The 13652-nt window shown below is 43.1% G+C and overlaps 1 protein-coding gene across 1 annotated transcript; it reads left to right on the forward strand.

The window, feature by feature from the left end:
• The first annotated feature begins 534 nt into the window (after window positions 1–534).
• On the forward strand, window positions 535–2894 carry LOC135530203 (motor neuron and pancreas homeobox protein 1-like). Its single transcript, XM_064958573.1, has 3 exons — window positions 535–1162; window positions 2091–2251; window positions 2526–2894. Exons 1-3 carry the CDS (start codon window positions 748–750, stop codon window positions 2892–2894), a joined length of 945 nt encoding a protein of 314 aa, XP_064814645.1. The 5' UTR covers window positions 535–747.
• Window positions 2895–13652: the final 10758 nt, after the last annotated feature.

Raw genomic sequence — 13652 nt, forward strand, 5'->3', positions numbered from 1 at the left:
GGAAAGAAATCACTGTGATGTCACGGATGGAAGACTGTTTTTTTTTTAGACTTTAACTATTTGTTTTATCTCCTATATAGGCCTAATAAAGACTTTTTCCGCTATCGAGCTCCACCCTTATACTAGATGGATGAATTAAGGTCACTAATTCGTAAGGAACTCCCCTCACCTGGTTGTCTGGTTCTTAATTGAAAGAAAAAACAATAACATGCAGCTCCTCTACCCTCCATGGAATAAGTTTGACACCTGCTTTAAAGTCCTGCCCATGCTGTGTTATACACGCAGCCCAATTCTGATCTGATTGGTCAAAAGACCAATTAGTGGAAGAAGATGAGCCAATCAGAGGCAGGTTTGGGGGGGCGGGTTTGAGGAGGTTCAACCGAGTTGGGACGTCCCAAGGATCCCGTTTATACATTTCCGAGGTTCAATTGCAGAGCGTTGTGAGAAAAGTTGCCAGTTCCAGGTGGGGACGAATCGCAAAGGAAGCAGAGGAGCGACTGGCACCGCACCGCACCGCACGGACGGACAAATTAGAACAAAAGAGGGGAAAAAGTAAATTGTCAAGAAAGTGATAACGTAACGTTTTATTATTATTTATTTAGAAAAACTGAAACATTAGACAAACAGTAGTGTTTTAAAACTATCTCGATGAGATGCTGTTTCGTTTCGCCTAAAACAACTATAATCCAGCAATCATAACCCAGAAGAATCATTTGAGTTGGTGTAAAGTCTCAGGAAAAGTACACAATGGCGAAATCTAAGAACTTTGGAATCGACGCGCTGTTGGCGCACCGGGTGGACCGAGACAGCTCCCCGGGACTGTGTTCTGAGGACAACCCATTCTCGTGCCGCCGGTCGGAGACCCCATCCCAGCGGAGGACCACCAGCGGTATCCACATTCAGACCGGGATTATCCCCAAACCGGGTCTATTGAATTTCTCTCACCAGGGACTGACCCAGCTGTCTCAGGGTGCCATCCCTGGAATGTATCCCACCCACATGTACCCCGTCGCGGCTCTGAGTGGCCAGCACACAGCCTTCGCCTATCCCAGTTTCGCCCAGCCGTACCCGGAGCACCTAAGGGCTGCAGTTATGGCTGGGTTTCCTCTTGAACACTGGATGAGAGCTGGAATGATGATGCCAAGACTCGGAGACTATGGTGGCAAGTAGCTTTCAGGCGTCTCATTTGTCATTCTTTGAATATAATTGAAGTGTCTCTCTCTACCACTGTTCATAATAGCTATAAAATATATTGTGTGAAAATAAAGTAGTTGTAAATAAATTATTGAAACAGAATGTTGTCTTTTGCTTATTAAACCTAATTACTGTATTGGTGTTGCATAATTTCGGTATATTTTAATTGAATTATTTAGCCGTTATGATTTCGTTGAACAATATGTCGAATTTACTACATTGTAGGAGGACTCACGAAATAAATAAAATATTATTTTCATGTCTGAGATCTTGCTCTTCTTTTTCTGAATTAATTAAAAATACTGGATTTGTAAATTATTCGTTTTGAATGCAGATATTATCTAGAATAAGCAGTCAAAACACACACAACATAAGTTGTCATTGCATCTTTCAGATGATCGTGAGTATCGTTGGACCAGTAGCCCATTTACTCCTGAACCATAATCATGTCTCTTTGTCTGTAATGATTTACCTTTAGTCATAAATAACATTTTAATTAACAGGCGATAGATTATTATTATTACAATATACAATAAAGAAACACCTGATGCAATATGTCCACTTCATCAACAAACTCCCGCTATTGAAATTTTCATTAATTTAATGGCATTCGGTTGAGTTTTATAGCCCTGCTAAAGCCATATCACCGTGTCCTCAGGCCAACTGTAAACCAAAGTCCAATAAAACTGATATCATCAGAAAGGACGGCGTTTAAAGATGAAAATGTTTATATCTCAGCCCCATCATCCTCCCTTACAGAAGAGCAAGAACCTGAAATAAATGTGACATAAATAAACCATAGATTATTATCATTATAACTATTTTAGAATAACTATTATTATTATTAGTAGTAGTTTAACATGTGATAATAACCTCTCTCATGGTCTCCATTCCAGCCTCTTCTCAGGCCAGTCTGATGGGGAAGTGTCGTAGGCCCAGAACAGCCTTCACCAGTCAACAACTACTACAGCTGGAGAACCAGTTCAAACTCAACAAATACCTGTCCAGACCTAAACGCTTTGAGGTGGCCACCTCTCTCATGCTCACAGAGACACAGGTGAGCATGATGATCCCTGAACTGATTTTCAATCCTTTTTCTTTTTTTTGTGCAATTGTGTGAAAAAATAAAATAAACTTATGTGTCAGGGACCATGCACAATAGATATTGCTCCAGATTTAGCTACATAACTCATATCCATCTGCAGTCCCATAGAGATAACAGTTGGATAACTGTTATCACTAAAATGAGCCGCAGGTTGTTTTGACTGACATGTTTATCGTCGTGTAACTGTCGTGTTTCAGTTCTGACGCTGTGTTCCGGTTCTGTTCAGGTGAAGATCTGGTTCCAGAACAGGCGGATGAAGTGGAAGCGGAGCCGCAAGGCCAAGGAGCAGGCAATCAAGGGCCCAGGTGACTCGGCTGTCCCCACGGGGAAGCAGGGCAGCAACACCGGGTCTGGAGACACCCGTAACTCTGGTACCCCGGACGATGAAGATGAGGAGGATCTGGAAGCAGGGGAAGAAGATGATGCGTTAAGTGCTGATACCGTAGGAGCTGGAGGAGGTTTACTGTCTCGCCCTACACATTTCCTGAGGAACACTGCGACAGAGCTCAGCTATAGTTCTCATGGTTCCTACTCAGACAATGAACTAGAGGACAGTGGGCCTGAACTGGAGAGAAGGGTTGGGGTGGGGTTATGAGGACAGTGGGCCTGGACTGGAGAGAAGGGTTGGGGTGGGGTTATGAGGACAGTGGGCCTGGACTGGAGAGAAGGGTTGGGGTGGGGTTATGAGGACAGTGGGCCTGGACTGGAGAGAAGGGTTGGGGTGGGGTTATGAGGACAGTGGGCCTGGACTGGAGAGAAGGGTTGGGGTGGGGTTATGAGAACAGTGGGCCTGGACTGGAGAGAAGGGTTGGGGTGGGGTTATGAGGACAGTGGGCCTGGACTGGAGAGAAGGGTTGGGGTGGGGTTATGAGGACAGTGGGTCTGGACTGGAGAGAAGGGTTGGGGTGGGGTTATGAGGACAGTGGGCCTGGACTGGAGAGAAGGGTTGGGGTGGGGTTATGAGGACAGTGGGCCTGGACTGGAGAGAAGGGTTGGGGTGGGGTTATGAGGACAGTGGGCCTGGACTGGAGAGAAGGGTTGGGGTGGGGTTATGAGGACAGTGGGCCTGGACTGGAGAGAAGGGTTGGGGTGGGGTTATGAGGACAGTGGGCCTGGACTGAGAGAAGGGTTGGGGTGGGGTTATGAGGACAGTGGGCCTGGACTGGAGAGAAGGGTTGGGGTGGGGTTATGTGGACAGTGGGCCTGGACTGGAGAGAAGGGTTGGAGTGGGGTTATGAGGACAGTGGGCCTGGACTGGAGAGAAGGGTTGGGGTGGGGTTATGAGGACAGTGGGCCTGGACTGGAGAGAATGGTTGGAGTGGGGTTATGAGGACAGTGGGCCTGGACTGGAGAGAAGGGTTGGGGTGGGGTTATGAGGACAGTGGGCCTGGACTGGAGAGAAGGGTTGGGGTGGGGTTATGAGGACAGTGGGCCTGGACTGGAGAGAAGGGTTGGGGTGGGGTTATGAGGACAGTGGGCCTGTCCTCATAACCACTATATCTGGAATAGGGTGCCATTCAGGACGTAAACACCATTTTCTCCACACTCACCAGCAGGTATTATTATCAACAGTCATGACTAGTGATGAAGACTGAGAATGTTATCCAAAGTAGGCTACTACTTTTCTCCACACTCACCTCATCTGTGGCCCAGGTATTATTAAGACATTCAGCAATGAGTGGTTATAACACCTCAGCTGTGGCCCTAAGACATTCAGCAATGAGTGGTTATAACACCTCAGCTGTGGCCCTAAGACATTCAGCAATGAGTTGTTATAACACCTCAGCTGTGGCCCTAAGACATTCAGCAATGAGTGGTTATAACACCTCAGCTGTGGCCCTAAGACATTCAGCAATGAGTGGTTATAACACCTCAGCTGTGGCCCTAAGACATTCAGCAATGAGTGGTTATAACACCTCAGCTGTGACCCTAATACATTCAGCAATGAGTGGTTATAACACCTCAGCTGTGGCCCTAATACATTCAGCAATGAGTGGTTATAACACCTCAGCTGTGGCCCTAAGACATTCAGCAATGAGTGGTTATAACACCTCAGCTGTGGCCCTAAGACATTCAGCAATGAGTTGTTACAAATAGTTATTATTTTTATGCTCCTCGTAGTTTTCTCTCTATCAAATGTCACACGTTTTGTGTTTTGTCCATTCTTGTCATAGTTGTGTGTCCAAAAACACCTCTTGTTTAACAATTTTCATTGCATTCAACAAGGATACCAACAATGACACAATTTTGTATTTGTATTTATTACGGATCCTGGGTTCGAGCTAAATAAAGGCAGTTATACCATGTTAAAAACATTACAATACATTCATAACAGATTTCACAATACATTAAGTCCACTAAGCTATTTTCTTTCATACATCCGCCCAACATTTTGTCACACTTTTACTGCCAATATTGGCCCTGAATAGCACTGTTTGTTAACAACAACAAAAAACTCACAAAAAAAGGATTGCATGCATCCAATATTGTATTTGAGGCCACATGTTGGAATTTTTGGATGACATTTACTGCAGTGGTCTAAATCGGGGCGTGGGGGATTCTGGGTAGTCTGAAACAAATCTACTTTGAAACAAAAGTATACATCTCACACACATAGTTGTGGGTTTAACAAAAAGAGGACGTCTGCACCATGTCAGATATAGAGTTGAAATGTATTCCATTTTGAGTTTTCTTCCCAATATTACACTTTATATATATCACATAAGTTGAAATATAACCTTTGGACATAGAAACACCGGATTTTCAAGCGTATTTAAAATTTAATAAAAAAATGTTAATTACATTCCACCCATGAGGCCACTAGAGGGCAAATTGGTACTTTGACTGCAGGAAAGGGATGTAAAAAAACACACAAAAACAAAACAAAAACAAACACGATCATTTTAATGCAACATAACGAAGCCGACCCAACTCTGAACAAGATATGAACTGTTACTTTAACACTAGGGTGTGAATGACTGTATACACTTCTCCATTACTCATATGGCATTATAAAATCATCCTTGAACCTTGCATTATCTAGGTAAATCGCAAATTATATTCTGTCATGTTATGATGTATTGTTATTGATGTTATTTAAACACTTTTGATTTCTAAGTCACATATTTAATGTTACACTAGGTGCTCTTATGTTGCTTTTTCAATGTCGTCGATGTGAAGAAAAATAATAAGAAAATAAAAAGAGTACTCATGAATGCAATGTTGTAATTGCAAAACCTCAAACAGGAGTGACTCCTAACCTTTCTTCCTATTCTACTTCAGCCAGAATCTATGATTATTATTATTTGACCCTGCTGGTCATTTATGAACATTTGAACATCTTGGCCATGTTCTGTTATAATCTCCACCCGGCACAGCCAGAAGAGGACTGGCCACCCCACAGAGCCTGGTTCCTCTCTAGGTTTCTTCCTAGGTTTTGGCCTTTCTAGGGAGTTTTTCCTAGCCACCGTGCTTCTACACCTGCATTGCTTGCTGTTTGGGGTTTTAGGCTGGGTTTCTGTACAGAACTTTGAGATATCAGCTGATGTATGAAGGGCTATATAAATACATTTGATTTGATATAATATTTATTAACTTACTGTATGTCATTTTACATCTTTATAGGAAGAAATTATACACATTAAATATTCTGTTTATTATCTGAAATGACTGCTCAAGCTCCTATTTTAAGTAGACCTAATGCAAAAGATTAGCATTTCCTTATGTATTCTGCAGTGACGTAAGGCAACAGACTAATCTAAGAAGGGTCCCGGTGTTACACATTGAAATGCACGCCCACTCTCTTCATCACCACCAGCGTCAGTCCACCACTCTCATGTCTTGTTTAACCTCCAGATGACACAGAAAAGTATTTTAACACACAAGAGGAATCTACACTGCATAGTAAACACTGTGCTTGGAGAGAGGGACAATTTATGACCATGGCTTTCAAATATGAATTACAGAGGCAGGTTTACTGATAAGTCAAATAATTAAATTAACGAACGGGAAGTTAAAAAAATAAAACGGAAATCTCCTGATGGTGATGTCAGCAAGCCCATTTAATTCGTAGAAAAGTAAATTATGATTATCTCAGAGTAAATGGGACTTTACTAGGAGCAGTGTAAGAGGCAAGGATTAAATATAATTAAAGAAAAGGGCTGTTGTATATAACCACGACTCCACACCACAAGGTCTCCATCACATAAGTAGAATGAGATTCTATTTATTGTCCCGTATCCTCCATCTACCGGCGCTCTGGGTCACCAGGCTGTTCATTATAACGCTCACCTGTCACCACCGTTACGCACACCAGCGCCTCATCAGACCCAGCTGGACTCCATCACCTTGTTGATCACCTTCCCCATATCTGTCACTCCCTTTGGCTTCTTCTCCAGGCGTTATTGTTCCTGTTCCGTCGATTCGTGTCTGTACGCTGCTCGTGTTTCTTGGTTTTTGTCGTTAAATTATTACTTTCCTTGTACCTGCTTCCCGACTCTCAGCGTAGTTACACCTTAAATGTCTACGGTCCACACTCTCCTATAACGTGTTCATCTTGTGATTGAATGCTTCCCCCCGCCCTTCTTTCGTCACATATTGAGGAAATTAATTGAGAAATGTTAGTTTTTTCCCCCTCATTCATAAGGGAAATTTCACAGGCACATATTTTTCAATTGCAACTATAGTCTGTGTCTGTATGAAGATTTACCAGTAAATGATGTATGATCCCCAACAGAAAGGCTGCAAAAAAATGAATAACGCATTTCGCAAACGAATGACAAATGTCCCTCTCAGGGGCCGTCGTTGCTATGGAGACAAATATTATGTCCTAATATTGAAACTGGAGTATCCTTACCCCGGCATAAATAGTGAATTAAATGTTTATTGTATCGTATTATATTTAAATGAGGTATGTCTATGTTATATTTAAGATTATACAAAAAACTAAATGGCTGTAAATTCTTGTCCAAAATATAGTCAGTGGTGCAACTCTTACTTGCTAGCTAGCTATAGCACATCTAACCTCATAGCCAGTCTAGATTTTTTTTTGCTGCTATTCCTCTGACAAACTTGTGGGAAAATATACCAATAGTATTGGCTTGAGTGTTTGCAAACAAAACGATAGGTTTTACAACAAGCCCTTTCAATGGGTTGGTTTTGTAATCTCAGCAGCATGACCTAGTAAAATACACCTTGTGGTTTGACCAATCAGCAAGTTGTGGTCTTGACCTAAATATGGACGGATTTCATGAGTAATCACTCCTACTGCTTATTCCCCTTCGTGCCTACTTGCCTCATCATATCACTTAAGTAATCACTCCTACTGGTCCTGGTCCTGTGTGGCTCAGTCGGTAGAGCATGGCGCTTGCAACGCCAAGCGTCGTGGGTTCGATTCCCGCTGGGGCCACCCATATGTAAAAAGTAGTGTCCCCAGCCGACTTGTAAGTCGCTTTGGACAAAAGCGTCTGCTAAATGGGATATATATATATATTCCCCCTCGTGCCTACTTGCCTCATCATATCACTTAAATCAATAGGGATTGGAAGGCGTCATAAATCCACAGACTGTTTTCTTTTCGTGATGTTAAGGGGGAAAGATATATATTTTTTTGCACAGTGGTTTCAAATAGGCTGACATGGCAGATGACATCACATCTGAATGGGTAGGGGAATTTCCAGCGAACACATATGCACTGATTGTACAAAACATTAAGAGCACCTGCTCTTTCTGTGACATTGATGGACCAGGTGAATCCAGGTGAAAGCTATGATCCCTGGTTGATGTCATGTTTTTTTCAATCAGTGTAGATGTTAGGGAGGAGACATTTTAATGAAGGGATTTTTTTAAAGCCTTGAGACAATTGAGACATGGATTGTGTATGTCTGCCGTTCAGATGGTGAATGGGCAAGACAAAATATTTAAGTGCCTTTGAACGGGGTACGGTAGTAGGTACCAGGCGCACCGTTTTTTTTGTGTTTTTTTTTATTTATTTCACCCTTATTTAACCAGGTAGGCAAGGTGAGAACAAGTTCTCATTCACAACTGCGACCTGGCCAAGATAAAGCAAAGCAGTTCGACACATACAACAACACAGAGTCACACATGGAGTAAAACAAACATACAGTCAATAATACACTATAAACAAGTCTATATACGATGTGAGCAAATGAGGTGAGATAAGGGAGGTAAAGGCAAAAAAAGGCCATGGTGGCAAAGTAAATACAATATAGCAAGTAAAACACTGGAATGGTAGATTTGCAATGGAAGAATGTGCAAAGTAGAAATAAAAATAATGGGGTGCAATTGAGCAAAATAAATAAAGAAATTAAATACAGTAGGGAAAGAGGTAGTTGTTTGGGCTAAAATATAGGTGGGCTATGTACAGGTGCAGTAATCTGTGAGCTGCTCTGACAGTTGGTGCTTAAAGCTAGTGAGGGAGATAAGTGTTTCCAGTTTCAGTGCTTTTTGTAGTTCGTTCCTGTCATTGGCAGCAGAGAACTGTAAGGAGAGGCGGCCAAAGAAAGAATTGGTTTTGGGGGTGACTAGAGAGATATACCTGCTGGAGCGTGTGCTATAGGTGGGAGATGCTATGGTGACCAGCGAGCTGAGATAAGGGGGGACTTACCTAGCAGGGTCTTGTAGATGACATGGAGCCAGTGGGTTTGGCGACGGGTATGAAGCGAGGACCAGCCAACGAGAGCGTACAGGTCGCAATGGTGGGTAGTATATGGTGCTTTGGTGACAAAACGGATTGCACTGTGATAGACTGCATCCAATTTGTTGAGTAGGGTGTTGGAGGCTATTTGGTAAATGACATCACCAAAGTCGAGGATTGGTAGGATGGTCAGTTTTACGAGGGTATGTTTGGCAGCATGAGTGAAGGATGCTTTGTTGCGAAATAGGAAGCCAATTCTAGATTTAACTTTGGATTGGAGATATTTGATATGGGTCTGGAAGGAGAGTTTACAGTCTAACCAGACACCTAAGTATTTGTAGTTGTCCACGTATTCTAAGTCAGAACTGTCCAGAGTAGTGATGTTGGACAGGCGGGCAGGTGCGGGTAGCGATCGGTTGAAGAGCATGCATTTAGTTTTACTTGTATTTAAGAGCAATTGGAGGCCACGGAAGGAGAGTTGTATGGCATTGAATTGGTTTGAGTGTGTCAAGAACAGCAACATTACTGGGTTTTTCATACAGTTTCCTGTGTGTATCAAGAATTGTCCACCACCCAAAGGTCATCCAGCCAACTTGACACGACTGTGGGGAGCAATGAAGTCAACATGATACATTATAATACGCTTTCGACACCTTGTAGTCCATACCCTGACACCTTGTAGTCCATACCCTGACACCTTGTAGTCCATATACTGACACCTTGTAGTCCATACCCTGACACCTTGTAGTCTATACCCTGACACCTTGTTGTCCATATACTGACACCTTGTTGTCCATATCCTGACACCTTGTAGTCCATACTCTGACACCTTGTAGTCCATACCCTGACACCTTGTAGTCCATACCCTGACACCTTGTAGTCCATAACCTGACACCTTGTAGTCCATACCCTGACACCTTGTAGTCCATACCCTGACACCTTGTAGTCCATACCCCTGACACCTTGTAGTCCATACCCTGACACCTTGTAGTCCATACCCTGACACCTTGTAGTCCATATACTGACACCTTGTAGTCCATACCCTGACACCTTGTAGTCTATACCCTGACACCTTGTTGTCCATATACTGACACCTTGTTGTCCATATCCTGACACCTTGTAGTCCATACCCTGACACCTTGTAGTCCATATACTGACACCTTGTAGTCCATACCCTGACACCTTGTAGTCTATACCCTGACACCTTGTTGTCCATATACTGACACCTTGTTGTCCATATCCTGACACCTTGTAGTCCATACCCTGACACCTTGTAGTCCATACCCTGACACCTTGTAGTCCATACCCTGACACCTTGTAGTCCATACCCTGACACCTTGTAGTCTATACCCTGACACCTTGTTGTCCATATACTGACACCTTGTAGTCCATACCCTGACACCTTGTAGTCTATACCCTGACACCTTGTTGTCCATATACTGACACCTTGTAGTCCATACTCTGACACCTTGTAGTCCATACCCTGACACCTTGTAGTCCACATCCTGACACCTTGTAGTCCATACCCTGACACCTTGTAGTCCATACCCTGACACCTTGTAGTCCATACCCTGACACCTTGTAGTCCATACCCTGACACCTTGTAGTCCATACCCTGACACCTTGTAGTCCATACCCTGACACCTTGTAGTCCATACCCTGACACCTTGTAGTCCATACCCTGACACCTTGTAGTCCATATACTGACACCTTGTAGTCCATACCCTGACACCTTGTAGTCCATATACTGACACCTTGTAGTCCATACCCTGACACCTTGTAGTCCATATACTGACACCTTGTAGTCCATAACCTGACACCTTGTAGTCCATACCCTGACACCTTGTAGTCCATACCCTGACACCTTGTAGTCCATACCCTGACACCTTGTAGTCCATACCCTGACACCTTGTAGTCCATACCCTGACACCTTGTAGTCCATATACTGACACCTTGTAGTCCATACCCTGACACCTTGTAGTCCATATACTGACACCTTGTAGTCCATATACTGACACCTTGTAGTCCATACCCTGACACCTTGTAGTCCATATCCTGACACCTTGTAGTCCATACCCTGACACCTTGTAGTCCATACCCTGACACCTTGTAGTCCATACCCTGACACCTTGTAGTCCATACCCTGACACCTTGTAGTCCATACCCTGACACCTTGTAGTCCATATCCTGACGAACTGAGGATGTTCTGAGGGCAAATGTTAGAAATGTCCTTTCGAATGTTTGCTATTCCCAGTGTACGTATGTTATAACACATTGTATGATTGAACATACCTGAAAGTAGCCTGTCGCTAGATTCTCTGTCTGTTGACTCACTGTGCTAAAGATGAAGAGGTAGGAAGGCGTATTTATTAAGCTCTTGTTGCAATTAGTTGCTTTTAATAGCATACGTTTTGATTCATTGATAGCCAATGAGTCAGACTTACAGCTGGAAGCTCTGTCACTCGTCAATGCTTTGAATAAAAGCTATTCAAACAGCGCCCACTGGTGGTGTAACGGATGTGAACTGGCTAGCTCGTTAGCGGTGGTGCGCGCTAATAGCGCTTCAATCGGTGACGTCACTTGCTTTGAGACCTTGAAGTAGAGTGGTAGTTTGCTCTGCAAAGGGCTGTGGCTTTTGCGGCGCGATGGGTAAGGATGAGACGAGAGGTCCCTGCCCTACTGAATACTGGAATTGAGACCCAGACAGGGGCAGGGAGACCAATTGAGTTTTCATAGCATTGTCTCTATGTCCCAATCTGCTTTCTGTATCAACTCTAGGCTATACGGATAAATCAGATCTATGCTCAACAAGGAAAGCTTTGTACGGTGTCCATACTGAATGTGCTAATCTCATCCCCAGCCTGTTGTCTCTCGGTAACAGGTTATGAACGCACTAACTAAATGTGGATGCTACCATGATAACAGATAATCCTGAATGAATGGTGAATAATGATGACTGAGATAGTTAGACGCACAGAGATCATATCCGCTAAACAATGCTAACCTCCCCTGTTATTGTAATGGTGAGAGGTTAGATATCATATCCCCCAAACAATGCTAACCTCCCCTGTTATTGTAATGGTGAGAGGTTAGATCATATCCCCCAAACAATGCTAACCTCCCCTGTTATTGTAATGGTGAGAGGTTAGATCATATCCCCCAAGCAATGCTAACCTCCCCTGTTATTGTAATGGTGAGAGGTTAGATATCATATCCCCCAAACAATGCTAACCTCCCCTGTTATTGTAATGGTGAGAGGTTAGATATCATATCCCCCAAACAATGCTAACCTCCCTGTTATTGGTAATGGTGAGAGGTTAGAGATCATATCCCCCAAACAATGCTAACCTCCCTGTTATTGTAATGGTGAGAGGTTAGATCATATCCCAAACAATGCTAACCTCCCTGTTATTGGTAATGGTGAGAGGTTAGAGATCATATCCCCAAACAATGCTAACCTCCCCTGTTATTGGTAATGGTGAGAGGTTAGAGATCATATCCCCAAACAATGCTAACCTCCCCTGTTATTGGTAATGGTGAGAGGTTAGATCATATCCCAAACAATGCTAACCTCCCCTGTTATTGGTAATGGTGAGAGGTTAGAGATCATATCCGCTAAACAATGCTAACCTCCCTGTTATTGGTAATGGTGAGAGGTTAGAGATCATATCCCTAAACAATGCTAACCTCCCCTGTTATTGGTAATGGTGAGAGGTTAGAGATCATACCCAAACAATGCTAACCTCCCCTGTTATTGTAATGGTGAGAGGTTAGATCATACCTCCAAACAATGCTAACCTCCCTGTTATTGTAATGGTGAGAGGTTAGATCATACCTCCAAACAATGCTAACCTCCCCTGTTATTGTAATGGTGAGAGGTTAGAGATCATATCCCCCAAACAATGCTAACCTCCCCTGTTATTGGTAATGGTGAGAGGTTAGAGATCATACCCCAAACAATGCTAACCTCCTCTGTTATTGGTAATGGTGAGAGGTTAGAGATCATACCCCCAAACAATGCTAACCTCCCCTGTTATTGTAATGGTGAGAGGTTAGATCATACCCCCAAACAATGCTAACCTCCCCTGTTATTGTAATGGTGAGAGGTTAGATCATACCCCCAAACAATGCTAACCTCCCCTGTTATTGGTAATGGTGAGAGGTTAGATCATACCCCCAAACAATGCTAACCTCCCCTGTTATTGTAATGGTGAGAGGTTAGATCATATCCCCCAAACAATGCTAACCTCCCCTGTTATTGTAATGGTGAGAGGTTAGATCATATCCCAAACAATGCTAACCTCCCCTGTTATTGTAATGGTGAGAGGTTAGATCATACCCCCAAACAATGCTAACCTCCTCTGTTATTGTAATGGTGAGAGGTTAGAGATCATGTCCCCCAAACAATGCTAACCTCCTCTGTTATTGTAATGGTGAGAGGTTAGAGATCATGTCCCCCAAACAATGCTAACCTCCCCTGTTATTGTAATGGTGAGAGCTTTGCAAATCTTGGGGGTATTTAAATATATATATATTATTTATTTGAACTAAATTAAACAAGTGATAGACAACAATACAGATTAAAAACACATTTTTGAAAATGGTGTGCAGGTGTGGTTGGAAGCCCAAGGGCTTATATGAAAACCTCACCACAAAACACTATATACTATAAATAAGTACAAAAACAGATGACAAAAA

Source organism: Oncorhynchus masou, unplaced genomic scaffold, assembly GCF_036934945.1.
Source record: "Oncorhynchus masou masou isolate Uvic2021 unplaced genomic scaffold, UVic_Omas_1.1 unplaced_scaffold_1290, whole genome shotgun sequence".
Classification (NCBI taxonomy): Eukaryota; Metazoa; Chordata; class Actinopteri; order Salmoniformes; family Salmonidae; genus Oncorhynchus; species Oncorhynchus masou.

Bases quoted from the DNA above. Each gene is read 5' to 3' on its own strand.
- LOC135530203 (XM_064958573.1), top strand. From the start codon at position 748: ATGGCGAAATCTAAGAACTTTGGAATCGACGCGCTGTTGGCGCACCGG. The intron at 1,163-2,090 runs GCAAGTAGCTTT...TCTCCATTCCAG, and splicing joins AAGACTCGGAGACTATGGTG to CCTCTTCTCAGGCCAGTCTG. The intron at 2,252-2,525 runs GTGAGCATGATG...GGTTCTGTTCAG, and splicing joins TCATGCTCACAGAGACACAG to GTGAAGATCTGGTTCCAGAA.